Genomic DNA, 19,446 nt, shown 5'->3' on the forward strand with positions numbered 1-19,446 from the left:
AATGTTGTTTATGATTTATAATAATAGTGTATTACATAAAATTAGATAATATTACATGAGGAAAATCTTAACTAGGCCAAAAATATAAAAAATAATATATGTATTTATGCATTATTTATATAGTTTTAGTTTTTTAAATTCATAAATATAAAAAAAACTTTAAATGATAATGTAAATATTATGTAAATTTTTGGTTATCTTTTCTTGACTAATAATATCGTAATAACCAGTGGGATGCTATAAAAATTATTTGAAATGATTATCCAAAAAAAAATATAAATTTGATGATGTAAATTAGAATAATTAATAGTATCTATACAGTTAAAATTTAAAATTATAAAAAAACAAATTATTTATAATTCTCATTGCATAATTATTGAATGCAAAATTAATTTATATGTTTACTTAACATATAATAATAAATTTAAGTAATGATATTTGAAAACATACATTGATATATAAATAGAAAGACGAAATAGGATCCATTTATTCCGAAGAGTAAGTGAAATCAATTACTCTTTATATTAAAGGTGTAAAATATGTTATATGGGTTGACTTGCCTAACTTCCAGGTTAAACATATTAGAACTGAATTAGAGATAAATTGACTTATAATTCACTAATAATAATTTTTAGGCTTAAATGCTTATTTTGTCCTCAAGTTAAGAGGTGAATTTTTGTTTAGTACTCGGTTTTAAAAATGAAGACATTGAGTCTTTATGTTATGAAAAATATACGAAGAAGGTTCACAGAGAAAGAATAAGTTCAACAAATCATCAAAAGAAAAAGCTGAACAAGAAAGAGAAAAAGCTGGACAACAGAAGAGAGAAAAGAAAAAATACAGCCTTATCAGTATGAACTTAATGTTGTTGCTGTCAACTTAACGGACAAGCTTATACTAAACAAAAATCCACCTTGAGAAAGAAGTAAGCATTTAAGCCTAATTTTTATCATTTTTTATTATTGATTTACTATAATTATTTTTTTATTTCAAATCATACATGATTACAATTTGATGTTTAAAAAAACAATAATAGTGTCCAATTATATTTGTAATTTGTAATGTTTTAGAAGTTTAATTTATTTGTTTATTCAATAATAAGTTAACACTTTACATTTTAATTATTATTTTTATAATAATATTTAGTAAAATATGTGAAATTTTTAATTATTAATATAAATAAATAAGTAAAATCAATTTATTTTACATATACTAAAACATTAGGTAAAATAACATTCTATTTTAATAGAATAAAATTACTAAAATAAAATATTAAATAGATGTTAATTTAATAGAAACGATGAGAAAGATCTTGTACTTACATATTAAAACTATGATGAGAAAGATCTTATACTTGCATATTAAAACTATGTCGATGCTTCGTTCTCAACTTTACATTCAACAAGTTCTTTCTAAACTCACACCATTTAAGGTGATAAGAGTACAAATTGCTATATACTCGAGATAACAACATTCATTATAAGATAAGAAACATCTAAAATCTATGGTGATTAATGACTAGTCGTGGAGTTTCCATTGTTGTGATGTTTAGTTACAAATTTCAAAGACTATAAAGATGTGTCACGGGGTCGAGAAATAAGCATGAAGGTGATGGTTGAGTGAGATATGATATATGCAGTGTGTTTCTTTTGACATAAGTATCTACTCCTTTTTCAAAAGTGTTCTCAATTCATACATACACTGAATCTTATATTGCAAAAGTTGCTACTGGTGATGAACTTAAGTGGAATTTGTAGCATTTGAAACTATTTAATTATTGTACAGGTATCAAGGCGGTCAATTTGACTTTTGGGTAATAGCAGAGGATTGCTTGAATTTAGTTACAGACATCGTTAGAGTTGAAAGAATGAAAAGCTTCTAGATGGCTATTTCATTTCACCAATAAACATATATAAGTAATTAACCAGTTACCTTCTGATGACAATAGCATTTCAGGCACAGAAGCAGCCTTGGTGACTGTTGACCGTGTCAATCTTCAAGTACTCGAAGAAACATATTCAACTCATGCAAGCTCAAAGGCATGATAAGTTTTTGAAACTCGCCTTCTGAATAAGGGTTCCAAACGAAATGATGGAACTCCACTCTTCCACATTTTAGCTTTGTACATCTCCTTCCATGCCTCTACTATTTCATCAATTTTGAAGGCAAGACCTGCCCGTGAAAAAGTTAACATGTATGAATCTATAGTATTAGCTATGTCAATTTTAAAGGCAAAACCTGCCAGTGAAAAAGTTTTTAGTGTCTTGAAAACATACCATCTACTGCAGTATTATTTGAACAGTGGTTCTTCAAAATTACAGCTATATCTGTTGGAGAAGCTCCTGCAAGTTCAAATTTCTCAACTGAAGCCGCAAGAGTTTCATGCCACATAGGTAGCCCTGATTTGAACTCCACAATTGAGCGTTCGTACAGAATGGTACCCCATAGGAGATTTATTTGAGACCTCATATGTGCCTCCTGTGCTGCAAGTTCTTCTGAGGGCATACTTTTAAAAACCCCATCAGACCCCATGTTCTGCAAATCGAATATAGAATAATTTGAATCAGACATTTTACTCAAGTTCTGCTTTTCAGATTCTTCCCATATCTGCATTCCTTTCTCCATATTTTCTTCAGCATTGTTGTAAAGATGGAGAACCTCAGCGGAAGGCCATGTTAATGAGTCTACATTACTATTGAGTGCATAATACCACAAAAGTTTTGCTTGCTCAAACTTCTGCAGCCCCAGAGCCAAAAATCCTTCATAAAAATCTGACTTAATTTTAATGGCTGCATCATATTTTTCTTCTGCCTTTGAATACTCTTCCAGCGCCCATTCATATGAACTCTTGATCAGTTCGCATAGATGCTCTTTAGAAGAGTCTTCTGTTTTATATATCTTTTTCCTTGCCTTAGACATATGAACATTTCCCCAGTTGAACAATGCAAGAGCAGTCATCTCTTGGAACTTATCTCTAGCCATGTCAAATAGGCCTTGTGCTTCTTCGCCTGTAACCGTCTCCTCCATAGCCTCGGAATAGAGCTTCATACCATGTTCGTGAAAATCCAAATATCTGTCACACTCAAAACCAACATGGTTCTTGAACAATTTGGCAAACTGAATTATCCACTCCTCAATGCAAGAAGAGCTAGCAATTCCATTTGCTTTTCCCACACAGCCATTCTCAACTGCAATGTTAAGGCCAACAACTTCCCCCTCCTTCACTTTAAATTTCTCAAAAAGTGGATCCTGCTCAGGAGTGGCTTCTACGATGTACAGTCTGATACAACTATGAGATCCTATTTCGGCCCTTCTTAATTCATCATCAGAAGTGATTGTGACTAAATCACCTTCTTGGTCCCTGTATTTGACAAGAACAGCTCCTAGGCTCGAAAATCGATCTTGAATAACTTCTCTTAACTGGAAGAGGCTACATTTGATAGGCAGTTCAGCACATCTTATATCATCACCAAAAATAAGTTTAACTGTTTTGTTAGGAACATGTTCCCTTCTACCATTACTTCTTTCCTCTATAACTTCCTTTATATCAGCCTTCTTCTCATCATTTTTTTCCTTGGCCTTCTTCTTCTTCGATGTGTTGATCTTCTTCTCAACAACCACAATGCAGCCCTCAGTCTTCTTCTCCTCGGTTTTCCTTTCTAGAATTTTGTCATTAGGAGCCTTCTTTTCCTCTTTATAGCCCTTCTTCTTGCGCATATTCTCTTTCACTACCTTTTCTGGAGTCAAAGCACTAGGAAGTTCGACATAATTTGGAGGCAACTCAATTATTGTATCGTTAACTCTTGATCCTTTCTCCTCAAGTGCATTTTTCACCTTTTCTGAGATCTCTAATGCCATGACATTATTTGGTTCCTTCTTTAGAACAGTGCTGACATCTCTTAGAGCTAAATCCAGCCTATTTAAAGCTTCATAGCACCTTGCTCTCTTCAACAGTGCTTTACTATATTTGGGTGTCACTTCCAGAGCCAAATCACATTCATGAATAGCCCTTGGGAACTCACTGACTCCCATTTGCATATAGCATGCAGCCATGTTGCTCCGCAGATAGGACACATCAATATGATTTCTCGGAAGTAACTTCAGGGCTTTCTCATATTTTAGTATTGCTCCTTCAACATCCCTCTTCTGGAACAGCTTGTTTCCCTCATTCTTAAATTCTTGAGACATGGAAATGAACACCATAGTATCATTATCATATGTTTTGGGACTGCTATCTCCCATTTTACTATCCTCTCTTATTTCTCCTACTTGCTTTGTTTTCTTTCTCATTTTCCCACTCTCACACAAACACAACTCAATTTATTCCAGTCAAACCAAGAACACAATAAAACCAATAACAAGGTATACCAAAAAGAAAACAAATATAAAGGCAATCTAACATGAGAGACCTTCAGATATAATTAACATGGCATCATCCAAAACTCAAGGAAACGGTGGATAACATAACAACAACATAACCAAATTGATAGAACATAGCCTCCTATGTGAAGCCCATGTGAAAGTTGAAGAAAAAATCTTTAATCGGAACAAGTTCAAAATCTCAAAATGGTGCCAGTGAAAATTGACTGCGTTGTCCTCTTACCATAATGGTTCAAGTGACACAAACATTCAACACAGACGTATCCTTCTCTCTCAATTATTATTTGTTTGAGCGAATACAAATTCCATTTCACAGACAGACTTCAGAAAAGGTCAAACAAAACCCAGAATTTGGGAAGAGAAATAAACTTATCTGGGTAACAAGTTATGGGGAAAAGCTTCAAACTTTGCAACTACAAGGAAAACCAGAACACAATGTGACAGCAAGGAAGTTTGAAATGGAAGAAAAGCAAGTGGTGTTGTTGACGTTCTTTTGTAATGTGGGAGAATGATTTTTCATAGCCTTCACGTTAACGCCACCAAAGCATTTGTCAAAAAAGAAATCACATAACGTGAGCTTCTTAACTGAACTCAGAATCTGATATCTCATGGCAAAGTATTTTTCTTTTTCTTTATTTTTGTATATGGTGGGTCCATTCTATATTCCTCTGATGCCAATGAATTAACCATTAATTGACAACCTTCATAATCACGGGAAGCGACAACAACTACAACTTCAACCTTGTAAGATTGTTACTTTAATCGTTTAATTAGCACTCTGTAAAAACGGATAATCCAGTTTGATCCGATTTAACAAGTAAACTCAATCCAATTCAAATTAAAAAAAAAAATCATGGCAATATAACAATAACCGAATAAAACCATAAAATTATAGTCCATTAACATAAAAAAGAAAATTGTTTTACATTTCTAGGTAAGTTTTGCTCTTATTGTAATTTTATAAATAAATAAAAAATAGAGGGGGACTGAGAGTGAGAGATTGGTTGGTAGATAGGAAAAGTGAAAAAGCATCGTGGGAGATAGAAAAAGAAAAGCTGGTAACTACGTTGGTGTTGGTTTTGATGTGTTGTGCCACTGCACACCGCATATGCTTGCTTCCTCCTAAAGTTGTAACTTCATTTTTTTTTTCATTCATAAGACTTAAATATGAATCTTGTACAACTCATGATCTACGTGATTCTTCACAACTCTTACACTAAATAAAAAATAAATAAAGAATCAGAAAGACAATACCACAAGTAATCTTTTATAAATTTTCCTTTTTTATGCATATTTGGATCAAACTACGACTTAACCATCAACATTCAAGTAAAAAAAAAAATTAAAAAAACCCATCATTAATGCTTATTTTTTTCTTTGGCTAGATTCAATCTACACAATAGGTCAAACATCTAGTCAAACATCTCTAAAAATAAATAAATATCATCAAAAGTAACATTAGTCTCAAACCACTACCTCGTGATCTCTGAACTTTGCAGACAAAATGAATTGCAGTCATGGCCTAACTAATTACAATTAAGTTTATTATATGCATTAAACAAATGGTTTTTTTTTTTAAATAATTATGAGGACTTGGAATTTGTTCTGTGCGGAAGTTGAATATGTTGTTTTTTCCTATGTTTCTTTTTAGAGTTTAAACTATTGTTGTCTTATTAAAGATGGGAATAATTTAGCGTTGTCCTTTATCGTTGTTGGTAACATGAATTTTAAATTCAACCGTTGTATGTCAATATATTTAATAATTATTAATCTTTCCACCACCATAACTTTTCCTTTGTTGAGTTTTGAAGTCTTATGTTCTTCCACGAGCTATATCTAGATGCTAATACATCCTTCCAAAATTCTTGTTTTTCTGTTTCTAACCTCCATTTCCATTTTACCAACAAAACTATAATGAATTTTCCTAATTCTCTTATGCCCAGTCCACCATCTTCCATTGATTTACACATATTTTCTCATTGATCCAAACTATCTTCCTATCCTATTTCTCCCACCTCAACATAAATTTTCTTTGTATTTTTATTATCTTTTTACATAAACTTTGGCGCTTTAAAGAATGACAAGTAGAACAGTTGTCCCTCTTGTAGAATTACGGTCAAATAGTTTGTCACATTTTCATGGCCTAGAACTTCTTTTTTAACATCCTCAATGACAATGGGGAGAACTATTTGTCATTAAATTCAAGGATTAATTCAGGAATGCATGCAACCTCTTCCAAAAACAAATCACAGATTGACATGCTCCAAATGAATTCAAGTACGCAATATTTCTACCAAATATCTGAAAAAGAAGGACCAGCCTAACTAGGAATCGTATTTCAACCTAAAAAATAAAAACAAAAGAGAGAGAACATTTGATCAAATATGAATGAAGATTAAAAAACAAAGGAAATGTTCTGTGTGTGCAAACTAAACTCTCTAGCATTTATCATTTCTAATACAGTAAACATCCATTTTGATCTTCCGAAGATACCATTGTCATTACTCAACAGTTTGGTCCTCTGATGATAAATACCCAGAAATTGTTCAACTTGATGTTAAAACAACTGACAAGGACCATTTTGATGTTATTTATACTAGAATTTTGCTAAAGCCAAAGGTGGCACCAATTTTTTGATTTTACCATTGTATCATCTTGTTAACTTTCCATTTTTATTTCGGTATAACATGTTTGTCAGGATCTACATATTTAGAACTAATTCTGATATTATGGTTTGACAGAATTACTGAACGCTGAAAAGTCAGGCTGTAAATGTAGAAATAGACTACAGGGATATTAATTTATTATGGCAACGTGGGATGTCTTTTCCTCGTTAAAGGAAGTGATTATGTACCACCAGTACCTGCTGAAGCCATGAAACTAACAGATAGACTGTCAATACCTCTAAAACACTGATTTATATTAAACAAGTGGTAATCCAGAGTAAATCCACAAAACAAAATTATAGGATTACAGTGATTACTTATTAAGGTAGAAAATTGGTAATGCTTGAGGGCCCTTTTGTGGTAAACTAGAAGACAACATCTATATACAGCATGTACACATCCTTCGGAATGCAGCACCTCTATGGCCTTGTACAACTTCAAGAACAAATGGCCTGAGCAAATTCCAAATAATGTGCTTAACAAACTGTTTAACCTACCGAGCCCTCAAGCTTCAAGCTCATGAGTTGGTTCACCTCGGAACCAAATTCATCAGGAAGCTCATTGAAGACATCACGGCAAAAGCCAGAGATCATTGCGGCCATTGCCTTTTCATAGTCTATTCCCCTTTGCTGAAAATAGAACAGTTGATCTTCTCCAATTTTAGATGTACTGGCTTCATGTTCAATTCTTGCCGTTGGATTTTTCACCTACAAAGTAATCGTGATTGCTTTAGCAAAACAAAAGTATCATGACAGATATGGAAGCAGGGAGAAAATAAAGAAAGACAAAAGAAAATGGGAAGTAATGCGGATTAGGTGGGGCAGGGAATAACTCCAAAAAACTGATGACCTGCTGTTTTTTTTTCAAACCAACAACAAAGAGATAGACCAAAGTCTCGGTCTAAGTCTGATTCAACGTTACAAATCCTCTCTCTACTTAATTTGATTATACTAAATCTCCGGTACATTCGCTCTCATTGAGGATTCAACATTTTTTAATGTGAAGTTTCACAAGACCATATATTAGTGTGGGTTCTGCTTAACGGTTAAGATAAACAACAAGCTTAGATATAAACTCCAATACCATCAAGGCCAATTCCTATCTTAAATTCTTAAGTCCAAAATAATGATTTCCTTAGTTCTATACTATTGTTTATCCTCGTGCATTCACCCCTTCCTATTCTATCCACACAAAACTAAACATTTTCTCTGATTCCAACCAACAGCTACAACAAAAGCCTATTCCAGTAGGTAAAGTCAGCTACATAAATCACATAATTCCACTTTGTTTATGAAAACAACCTACCTAGAATCATTCCAGCAAGACAGACAAAACACACAAGAAAAGTACAAAGGCATGCTACTACACACCTGAATGTAAGGATAGGTATTGGCAGCTGCATTGTCCCCAATAAGCATGGAGTCACACTGCGAAGAGTTTCGCGCATTGTCCGCCTTGGACAGAACCTGAACCAGCCCTCTATAACAGTTCCTGGAATGTCCAACGGATATACCCTTGGAGATAATCCTACTCCTTGTGTTCTTCCCTTTGTGTATCATCTTGGTCCCCGTATCAGCCTGCTGATAGTTATTCGTCAAAGCAACAGAATAGAACTCCCCAACACTATCATCTCCCTCCAACACAACACTCGGATACTTCCACGTGATCGCAGAACCCGTCTCCACCTGCGTCCACGATATCTTCGACCGCGACCCGTCACACACTCCTCTCTTCGTCACGAAATTGTAAATCCCACCTTTCCCATTCTCATCCCCAGCGTACCAATTCTGCACCGTGGAGTACTTTATCTCCGCCCCCTCCCCACAGTACAACTCCACCACCGCAGCGTGGAGCTGGTTCCGGTCATAGGACGGCGCAGTGCACCCTTCCAAATACTCCACAAAGCTCCTGTCGTCGGCAACGATCAAAGTCCGCTCAAACTGCCCCGTTTCCAGCGCGTTGATTCTGAAGTAGGTGGAGATCTGCATCGGGCACTTGGTGTCTTTGGGAATGTAGCAGAACGAACCGTCGCTGAAGACGGCGGAGTTCAACGCGGCGTAGTAGTTGTCATCGGAGGGCACGACCCTCCCTAAGTACTTGCGGACTAACTCGGGGTACTCCTTAATAGCGTCGGAGATGGAGCAGAATATGACCCCGGCCTTCTCCAGGGTTTTGCGGTGGGTAGTGGCGATGGAGACGCTGTCGAGGACGGCGTCGACGGCGACGTTGGCGAGACGCTTCTGCTCGCTGAGAGGAACGCCGAGCTTGTCGAAGTAGGGGAAGAGTTCGGGATGGGCGTCTTCGAGGGAATTCAGAGAGTCTCCGTTCTTGGGAGCCGAGTAGTAGCAGATATCCTGGAAATCGATAGGAGGGTAGCTGTTGTCGGACCAGGTAGGGACTTTCATGGACAGGAATTTCTCAAATGCCTTCAAGCGGAATTCCAGCATCCATTGAGGTTCCTCTTTCAGGGACGAGATCAGACGAATAGTTTCTTTGGAGAGGCCTTTAGGGATCGAGAAGGAATCGATGGGTATGCTGAATCCGAACTTCTTAATATAGTCGCGGTTGCGGAGGATTTCACGGATCTTCTCGTCGGAGGAAGAGGCGGTTGCGGCGGTCTCCTTCACCTCGGCGCGCACCGTAACGTGGCGCGAAGGTTTTGAGGGTTTGATGTTCAGGGTGGAAGGGACAATGAATTTGAGGTGGCGCGTGGGTTGCGGAGGTGAGGGGGAGATGGAGAGGCCGTTGCAGCGGAGAAGAGACGGCATGATGAGGTTTGGTTTTGTGTGTTAAGGGTTTTAAAATTAAAAGTTACTGTTTTAAAAGTTCAGTTAGTTTTGAATAAATCAAATTTAAGTATAAGAGTCATGCGCCTTATGCGTAACTGTAATCAGTTTTCGGTATGTAAGGCTATAAAGTCAAGTTTAATTCATTTTTAATATAGACATATCACATTCTGCATTTTTATCTTTACGTATCAACAGGTTTCACACAGATAATTAAAGGAAACTGAAAATTTGGTTCTTTCCCAGGTGTGTCCTCAGCGTGCAACTTTAATTTTTCCAAAATCAGTAAATTTTAAATTTAAAACTTTAAAAGTGAATATTGAATATATTATTTTATTTTTTATTTTTAGTTAATTTATTATCATTTTTTTATTTGTATTTTAAATTTAATCTATATTTTTTTATTATAAACAGAGGACTATGTATACATTTAACATAAAGAAAGATTAATCTTATATAGTTTTATACTATATTCGATATTTTTAAAAATAATCTTTTTTATTTAAATTCTTACGTCAAAATGTTGAATGCAAAAGTTGCACGTGTTTTCTTGTAAAAGAAGAAATTGATAGCGATGTGGACGAGAATTGCCAAGAGTTACAAGACCATAATTGCTTCCAGAAAAATAAAAGTTTAATTAAATATTTAATAGGAACAAAAATGGACCAGAGGGGATGCCTGTGCTCAATTTATATAGATTTATCTCTTTGAAAAATAAAACCAATTTAAATAAAAAAATTCCTGCATAGACCCTCACACTTTATTTATTTTTCTTTGGACTTATTTATTAGGGACCGAATTTTAAAATATGCACAATGCTTACTGCCACTATAAAACAGGTTGGACTTCAATTTTCTGAATGCCGACTTTTTTGTAATTGTTTTTTTAAAAAAGAAAGGAACTTAAGAAAATTCTGAGAAAAATATAATTTTAATTTTCGATTTTAAAAGAATAACATAAATATAATGGTTTAAAGAAAAATAAATATTATTTTATATTGCGTAAATTGATGTAAAATAAATTATTATTAATTTGATCATTTTGTTAATTATCTATGATGTTAATTAATTTTTTCAATATCGAAAACAAAATTGAAAGTAGTTTTTAAATATTTGTAGTGATACATTAGAAAGATAAAATTGTAACTACATTTTAAGTTGTTTAAGAGTATAAGTGATAAATTGAATGAAGTATACAAAATGTATAAATAGAAGAAAAAAAAAGAACTCTTAGATTTTTATTTCACAAAAATGTCCAAAAATATTTTGTCTTTATGTTATTTGTACATCATAGTCTTCCTTAGGAATCTTGATAAAAAAATAAAGTAAGTTTAGTTGATTAAAAAAATTGTTAATTTTTTATAGTTGATTTTGGAAAGTTTTTCATAGAGGTTGGAAGTTTGCACGTGATCCTTCTATAACAAAGATAAATATCTTTGTTTATAATAATAAGGTACGTTGAAATCATTCATTAGAACATTTTATATAAGTTCAGTTTTCTATTAAAGTTGTAGCTAGTTAAGTTATGACAGTAACGCAGTATAGATGGTTTAGATGTGAAGATGATGTACTCGTAACGTTTGATTTTATTCGATAATTATGTTTTATTTGAACATATGAAAATTGTTCTGTTTGAATAATGAAATCGATATGTTATACATTTTAGTAGAGAAAAAATAAAATATTTCAAGTTATATTAGTTTAAGTCGGTATTGTTTTATAACAAAATAGCTTATGTTAAGTAAAAGAAATGAAGAAAAATTTTAGTTTAAAATAATTAGATTTTTTGTTATCTCTTGCAAAATTTATGAATTATGTAAAGTTATTGGGTGAGCAAGTTCTCGTTAAATGAAAATTATTAAATTGAAAATTTAAGATGTTTAATCGACAAACTAATGATAATTGAGGGAGAAAGTATTTTATAAAATTTAAAAAGTAAGTTTTTAAATATTTTTAAATGATGAAAATTGTTTATATCTTTCACTGTAGTGTTATTATATCTACACTGTATTTTTATGTGTAGTTAATATATTGTATTTGAAAATTATTATAGTTTAATCGATAATTGATTATAATTTATTAATTTTTAAATTGAGTTTGTGTATTTTTGCAAGAATGGGACTCGCGAAGGATATATCATAACTCTTTAAAATTAAAAACACATAAATAAAAGGTTTAATCATTTAGAATATCCCTATTTCTGTAAGATTTTCTCAATTAGGTCCTCGTATTATAAATGTTCTCGATTAGGTTCCTTATTATGAAAAATTGAATTAATTTAGACCTTGCCGTTAGTTCGCACTAACACCGTTAGAGGGGTGACACGTGTCAGTTTGTGGTTTTTTTGAATTTTTGAATTATTTTTTTAATTACTTTTATTTTTATTTTTTTATTTATTTTTAATTTTTTTAAAATAAAATTTTTAAAATGCCACGTGTCAAACTAATATTGTGCCACGTGGCAATGACAGTGTGACATGGAATTGACAGTGCCACGTGTCATTGTCAGGCTATATGTCATTTCATTAGTTTCAATTTGGTCCCTGTATTTTTATTGTGTCTCAATTTGATCCCTGTTATTTTGTCTCAATTTAGTCTTAATTTTAAAAATTAAACAATTTTTTTCCTACTCAAATTCAAACAAAATTTAACAAATATTTTTATTAAATATTTTAACAAGATTAAATTTAATTATATTTATATTTACTTAATCATATAAATGTTAATTATGTTATTTAAATATATCTATTAGGATTTAAAAAAAAAAGTGACATTGCATAGTGGTGTGAAAGAAGAAAAAGTGACATAACATGTTTTCGTAGTGAAAGTTTTTTTCTTTGTTTCACACCAACATGATATGTCACTTTTTTTAAATCCTTATAGATATATTTAAATAACATAATTAACATTTATATGATTAAGTAAATATAAATATAATTAAACTTCATCTTGTTAAAATATTTAATAAAAATATCAATTTTAATAAAAATATTTGTTAAATTTTGTTTGAATTTGAGGAGGAAAAAAATTGTTTAATTTTTAAAATTAAGATTAAATTGAGACAAAATAACATAATTTAGGGATCAACTTGAGACACAATAAAAATACAGGGACCAAATTGAAACTAATGAAATGACACGTAGCCTGACAATGACACGTGGCACTGTCAGTGCCATGTCACACTGCCATTGCCACGTGGCATAATATTAGTTTGACACGTGGTATTTAAAAAAAATTAAAAATAAATAAAAAATAAAAATAAAAGTAATTAAAAAAATAATTAAAAAATTCAAAAAAACCACAAACTGACACGTGTCACCCCTTTAATGGTGTTAGTGCGAAACTAACGGCAAGGTCTAAATAGATTCAATTTTTCACAATAAGGGACCTAATTGAGAACATTTATAATACGAGGACCTAATTGAGAAAATCCTACAAAAATAGGGATGTTCTAAATGATTAAACCTAAATAAAAATATCATGGGATGAGAGTTGAATAAGTTTATATAATCTAATTTTTTGTGTGAAAAATAAATGTGTTTGGTAAGTCAATGAAATTTATGGTGTAACATGGGTAGAAAAACATCCATTCATTTTGTTGTGATGACAGTTTAATGAATGTAGTGTAATTAGTATAAATGTTTGAGTATAGTTAAATACATGCGTCTTTCGAAAATAAAGTCAAATATAAAAATTGATATTAACATGTACTCATTGGGCTAATTTTACTATACACTTGATTTTAATGTTGATTAAATGAATAAGCTGAACTTATATTCATTGAAGTATATAGATAAGATGTGATTAAAATGTGTAATATATATATAAACGAAATTTTATAAACAATATCTTATCTTATATTGTGTGTTTGAATGTTGTTTATGATTTATAATAATAGTGTATTACATAAAATTAGATAATATTACATGAGGAAAATCTTAACTAGGCCAAAAATATAAAAAATAATAAATGTATTTATGCATTATTTATATAGTTTTAGTTTTTTATATTCATAAATATATAAAAACTTTAAATGATAATGTAAATATTATGTAAATTTTTTGTTATCTTTTCTTGACTAATAATATCGTAATGACCAGTGGGATGCTAGAAAAATTATTTGAAATGATTATCAAAAAAAGATATAAATTTGATGATGTAAATTAGAATAATTAACAGTATCTGTACAGTTAAAATTTAATATTATAAAAAAACAAATTATTTATAATTCTCATTGAATAATTATTGAATGCAAAATTAATTTATATGTTTACTTAACATATAATAATAAATTTAAGTAATGATATTTGAAAACATACATTGATATATAAAGAGAAAGACGGAATAGGATCCATTTATTCCGAAGAGTAAGTGAAATTAATTACTCTTCATCTTAAAGGTGTCAAAAATGTTATATGGGTTGACTTGCCTAACTTAGAGGTTAAACATATTATAACTGAATTAGAGATAAATTAACTTATAATTCACTAATAATAATTTTTAGGCTTAAATGTTTATGTCGTTTCCATGTTAAGAGGTGAATTTTTGTTTAGTACTCGGTTTTAAAAATGAAGACATTGGATCTCTATGTTATGAAAAATATAAAAAGAAGGTCCACAAAAAAGAATAAGTTCAACAAATTATCAAAGAAAAACCTGAACAAGAAAGAGAAAAAGCTGGACAGCAGAATAGAGAAGAGAAAAAGTATAGCCATATGAACTTAACGTTGTTGTTGTCAACTTAACGGACAAGCTTATTCATACATTTTTCATAACATAGGACCCAATGTCTTCATTTTTAAAACCGGATACTAAACAAAAATCTACCTTGAGAACGAAGTAAGCATTTAAGCCTAATTTTTATCATTTTTTATTATTGATTTACTATAATTATTTTTTTATTTCAAATCATACATGATGACAATTTGATGTTTAAAAAAACAATAATAGTGTCCAATTATATTTGTAATTTGTAATGTTTTAGAAGTTTAATTTATTTGTTTATTCAATAATAAGTTAACACTTTACAATTTAATTATTATTTTTATAATAATAATTAGTAAAATATGTGAAAATTTTAATTATTACTATAAATAAATAAGTAAAATCAATTTATTTTACATATACTAAAACATTAGGTAAAATAACATTCCATTTTAATAGAATAAAATTACTAAAATAAAATATTAAATAGATGTTAATTTACAAGAAACGATGAGAAAGATCTTATACTTGCATATTAAAACTATGTCGATGCTTCGTTCTGAATTTTACATTTAACAAGTTATTTCTAAACTCACACCATTTAAGGTGATAAGAGTACAAATTGTAGTATATACTGGAGATAACAACATTCATTATAAGATAAGAAACGTCTAAAATCGATGGTGATTAATGACTAGTCGTGGAGTTTCCATTGTTGTGATGTTTAGTTACAAATTCCAGAACCCGTGATCGTAGAACCCGTCTCCACCTGCGTCCACGATATCTTCGACCGCGACCCGTCACACACTCCTCTCTTCGTCACGAAATTGTAAATCCCACCTTTCCCATTCTCATCCCCAGCGTACCAATTCTGCACCGTGGAGTACTTTATCTCCGCCCCCTCCCCAAAGTATAACTCCACCACCGCCGCGTGGAGCTGGTTCCGGTCATAGGACGGCGCAGTGCACCCTTCCAAATACTCCACAAAGCTCCTGTCGTCAGCAACGATCAAAGTCCGCTCAAACTGCCCCGTTTCCAGCGCGTTGATTCTGAAGTAGGTGGAGATCTGCATCGGGCACTTGGTGTCTTTGGGAATGTAGCAGAACGACCCGTCGCTAAAGACGGCGGAGTTCAACGCGGTGTAGTAGTTGTCATCGGAGGGCACGACCCTCCCTAAGTACTTGCGGACTAACTCGGGATACTCCTTAATAGCAACGGAGATGGAGCAGAATATGACACCGGCCTTCTCGAGGGTTTCGCGGTGGGTGGTGGCGATGGCGACGTTGGTAAGACGCTTCTGCTCGTTGAGAGGGACGCCGAGCAGGTCGAAGTAACTGAGGAGTTTGGGATCGGTTTCTTGGAGGGATTGCAGAGGGCGTTTCTTCTTGGGAGCCGAGTAGTAGCAGATATCCTGGAAATCGATAGGAGGGTAGCTGTTGTCGGACCAGGTAGGGACTTTCATGGACAGAAATTTCTCAAATGCCTTCATACGGAATTCCAGAATCCATTGAGGTTCCTTTTTCAGGGACGAGATCAGACGAATAGTTTCTTTCGAGAGGCCTTTAGGGATCGAGAAGGAATCGATGTCTATGCTGAATCCGAACATCTTATCATAGTCGCGGTTGCGGAGGATTTCACGGATCTTCTCGTCCGAGGAAGTGGCGGTTGCGGCGGTCTCTTTCACCTCGGCGCGCACCGTAACGTGGCGCGAAGGTTTTTGGGGTTTGATGTTTAGGGTTAGGAGCACTATGGATTTGGGGTGGCGCGTGGGTTGCGGAGTTAAGGGGAAGATGGAGATACCGTTGCACGGAGAAGAGACGCCATGGATGAAGTTTGATTTGAAAACAATTGAGTAGAATTAATGCATAAATAAATGTGATAACGGAACAGTTGAAGGTAAACTAGTTGGTCAAATTCCTTTAAACTCTGTAAATAAGGGTTTAGCATTCAAGGTAAGTTTACGTTTTACTCACTACTAAATTATAAAAGGCCTACTGAGAAAAATTTCGACTTGAGCGTTGGAGTGTCTTCTGCAGGTCGCCCCTCCCTTTCGGTGTTCGGATAACTGGAGCTTGGAGAAGCAAGACGCCTGGCAGCAACAGAAAGATGCTTGGCAGCGATAGGAGGACGTTCGACCCTCGTCCCATTTCAGCACAAACATTGGGAATCCACCGTGGGACCGAGGATTTTCGAAGACACCCTAACAAGACCATAAGGATGGCTCAAGACCCAATGGCGTTTATGCAGGAGATGCAGAGGAAAATGGAAGCCATGCAGGCTGAAATTGAAACTCTAAGGGCCGAGCGGGAAGCAGCAAGTAGGGACTGTGACGCAGGGCGGAAGGCCCCGCCTAGTCAAAGGTCGGTTGCACCCACTCGGACACCCATAGTGGAATTCCCGGACTCTAATCAGGAAGGCAATGATTAAGGGAAAGACAGTTCCCGGAGGAGTCCTACCCGTCTGGTTCATGTCGCTCGGGCCAGAACATTTCATCCCTTTACAACTGCAGTCATGGAAGAGCAAATGTCGGAAAGGGCGCTCCCAATTCTGGAAAGGTATGATGGATTAGGGGACCCGAATGAGCACCTGAGGTCATTTGCTGACGCCATGGCAATCTATTCACCCAGTGAAAGGGTTTGGTGCAGGGTTTTTTCCCTGTCAATTAAAGGAGAAGCTTTGGAATGGTTTCACTTTCTTCGTCCCAAGACCATTGATAATTTTGCAACTTTGAGACGCCTATTTGAACAACAGTTCGCTTCCAGTAAGACGCAAGACCTTACCTACATGGAGCTTACTAAAATCAAACAGGGAAAAAAGGAAGACCTGAGAGACTTCATGGATCGGTTCAACCGAACCGCACGGCAGGTGAAGGGTGTTGGCAAGAAGTTCATCATCAATACCCTGTCTCTTAGGTAAAGGAAATAATTGCACTATAAGTTATATGTACTTTGTATGATTGCATGACGAATTGTGTGAATTATTGATTAACACCAGATTCAATAGCAATAGCAAGGGATTTTGGTTGCCTTTTGTCCTACTAGTAGCCCATTCTTTCACTTTCAAAGGCAAAGCTTGCTTTTGTGTGATCTTGACATGTGAAAATATTATTGTTATTGTGTTTCAGGTTAAATTGTTGAGTTAGAGATATTGTGTAATATAAAATTTAGTATGTTTTGGCATATTTTTTTTAAATATTTGATTGCTTTGAACTTGGTTCTGTGTGATTAAGAGAGCCTAAATTTGAGCTATTGCTCAAGTGGTACAAGCTTTTATGTTTAAAACTGTTTTGAACTCATTACAATCCGTGTTTATGACTCTGTAGAGTGAACTCGTAAGATGTAAATCGAACAGTGAGGAACTCTCCTCGTGAACTCTCACCTTGATTCTAGGACACGCTCCTAGTGAACTCCTAAGATCTAAACCGAACGATGAGGAATGTTCTTTGTGAACTCTCACCTTAATCTTAGGGCACGATCTAAGTGGACTCTTAAGATCGAAATCGCTCGGTGAGGAACGCTCTTCGTGAACTCTCACCTTGATCTTAGGGCACGCTCAAAGTGAACTCCTAAGATCTAAACCGAATGGTGAGGAACGTTCTTCGTGAACTCTCACCTTGCTCTTAGAGCACGCTCCAAGTGAACTCCTAAGATCTAAACCGCTCGGTTAGGAACACTCTTTGTGAACTCTCACCTTGATCTTAGGGAACGCTCCAAGTGAACTCCTAAGATTTAAAACGAACGGTGACAAACGCTCTTCGAGAACTCTCACCTTGATCTTAGGGCACGCTCCTAGTGAACTCCTAAGATCTAAACTGAACGGTGAGGAACGCTCCTAGTGAACTCCTAAGATCTAAACCGAACGATGAGGAACGCTCTTCGTGAACTCTCACCTTGATCTTAGGGCATGCTCCTAGTGAACTCCTAAGATCTAAACTGAACGGTGAGGAACGCTCTTCGTGAACTCTCACCTTGATCTTAGGGCATTATCGTCGTGATTCTGTCAATCTTGGACACGAACGATAACCGTCGAAAAACTCAGAGGAGCAATCAGAAGAAGACAGAGGATAAATTCAACGCATTTGGAGGAAACACGTTGAACTACCTACATTTGAAGGTGCGAATCCCATGCGTTGGATCACACAGACAGAGAAATTCTTCGACCTCCAGAGCGTGACGAAGAAGGAGAAGATGAAGCTCGTCTATAGATGCATGAGGGAGGTTTGGCGAGTTATTGGTTATGCTTCTAGCGGAAGAAAAACAGGCATCCAACTTGGAGGATGTTCACCGACGCTTTGACGCGGAGGTTTGGCGAACTAAATCAGGGCACCGTTCTTGAGAAAACGGTAGCGGTACGACGGAGGGGAGCGTCGACGAGTACATCCAGGAGTTTGAGATCCTGGTGCCATAAGCATCGGGAAAACTAGATCACTCCTCACTCTGTGTCTCTATCGATCTTGGAGCTAGCGTTATAATTGGTGTTGAGGCTACGGGGGCTACTGAGCGAACAGTTGGGCCTTGAGTTGACAATATGGAATAGTGATCGTCCTCGCTATGACATAGTGACAAAACAAAAAGTTCCTGCAGATATGGATGAAGCACTTGAAGCTGAATATAATACCCTTATAGAGAATATGGTATTGGTTGTTGCTCAGAAGAGTGAACAAGCTATGAAAATGTCTCTTGAAGACGGTTTAGAATATGGCCTCAAGTTCGGCGTACTGCACGCATCGTAAGCAATAAAGAAACTGAACAAAACAATTTTGCAGATAGACCATTTGATGCCAATAGGGACAATTCTGTGAAAAAAAAGCTTGATGAGGAGATTTTGAGCCCTCAGGAGAGGAGGGTTATGGATTAACACTTTGCTCACTTGGAGTATGGTTGTGCTGTTTCACTTAACGATGTTGTCTTCCC

At 34.6% G+C, this 19,446-nt stretch overlaps 3 protein-coding genes across 5 annotated transcripts; all 3 read right to left on the reverse strand.

The window, feature by feature from the left end:
* Nucleotides 1-1,735: 1,735 nt before the first annotated feature.
* On the reverse strand, nt 1,736-4,969 carry LOC108342639 (protein PHOX1). 3 transcript variants are annotated; one of them, XM_052871608.1, is made up of 2 exons: nt 2,277-4,969; nt 1,736-2,142 (listed from the first exon to the last, which is right to left on the reverse strand). In XM_052871608.1, exons 1-2 carry the CDS (start codon nt 4,288-4,290, stop codon nt 2,024-2,026), a joined length of 2,133 nt encoding a protein of 710 aa, XP_052727568.1. In that variant the 5' UTR covers nt 4,291-4,969; the 3' UTR covers nt 1,736-2,023. The 3 variants fall into 3 exon arrangements, with proteins under 3 accessions (XP_052727568.1, XP_052727567.1, XP_017435926.1); XM_052871607.1 differs by having other exon boundaries at nt 1,736-2,145; XM_017580437.2 differs by having other exon boundaries at nt 1,736-2,172.
* Nucleotides 4,970-7,279: 2,310 nt separating this feature from the next.
* LOC108329535 (UPF0051 protein ABCI8, chloroplastic-like) lies at nt 7,280-9,889 on the reverse strand. Its single transcript, XM_017563791.2, has 2 exons — nt 8,417-9,889; nt 7,280-7,753 (listed from the first exon to the last, which is right to left on the reverse strand). The coding sequence occupies exons 1-2, from the start codon at nt 9,812-9,814 to the stop codon at nt 7,535-7,537; spliced, it is 1,617 nt and encodes a 538-aa protein (XP_017419280.2). The 5' UTR covers nt 9,815-9,889; the 3' UTR covers nt 7,280-7,534.
* Nucleotides 9,890-15,257: 5,368 nt separating this feature from the next.
* LOC108329543 (UPF0051 protein ABCI8, chloroplastic) lies at nt 15,258-16,357 on the reverse strand. Its single transcript, XM_052876057.1, is given in 3 exon segments — nt 15,258-16,241; nt 16,243-16,279; nt 16,353-16,357. Coding segments are annotated over 3 exon segments (1,026 nt in total).
* Nucleotides 16,358-19,446: the final 3,089 nt, after the last annotated feature.

Source organism: Vigna angularis, chromosome 1, assembly GCF_016808095.1.
Source record: "Vigna angularis cultivar LongXiaoDou No.4 chromosome 1, ASM1680809v1, whole genome shotgun sequence".
Classification (NCBI taxonomy): Eukaryota; Viridiplantae; Streptophyta; class Magnoliopsida; order Fabales; family Fabaceae; genus Vigna; species Vigna angularis.

Bases quoted from the DNA above. Each gene is read 5' to 3' on its own strand.
- LOC108329535 (XM_017563791.2), bottom strand. From the start codon at position 9,814: ATGCCGTCTCTTCTCCGCTGCAACGGCCTCTCCATCTCCCCCTCACCT. The intron at 7,754-8,416 runs GTGTGTAGTAGC...ATTACTTTGTAG, and splicing joins ATACCTATCCTTACATTCAG to GTGAAAAATCCAACGGCAAG.
- LOC108342639 (XM_017580437.2), bottom strand. From the start codon at position 4,290: ATGAGAAAGAAAACAAAGCAAGTAGGAGAAATAAGAGAGGATAGTAAA. The intron at 2,173-2,276 runs GTATGTTTTCAA...TTTCACGGGCAG, and splicing joins AAATAATACTGCAGTAGATG to GTCTTGCCTTCAAAATTGAT.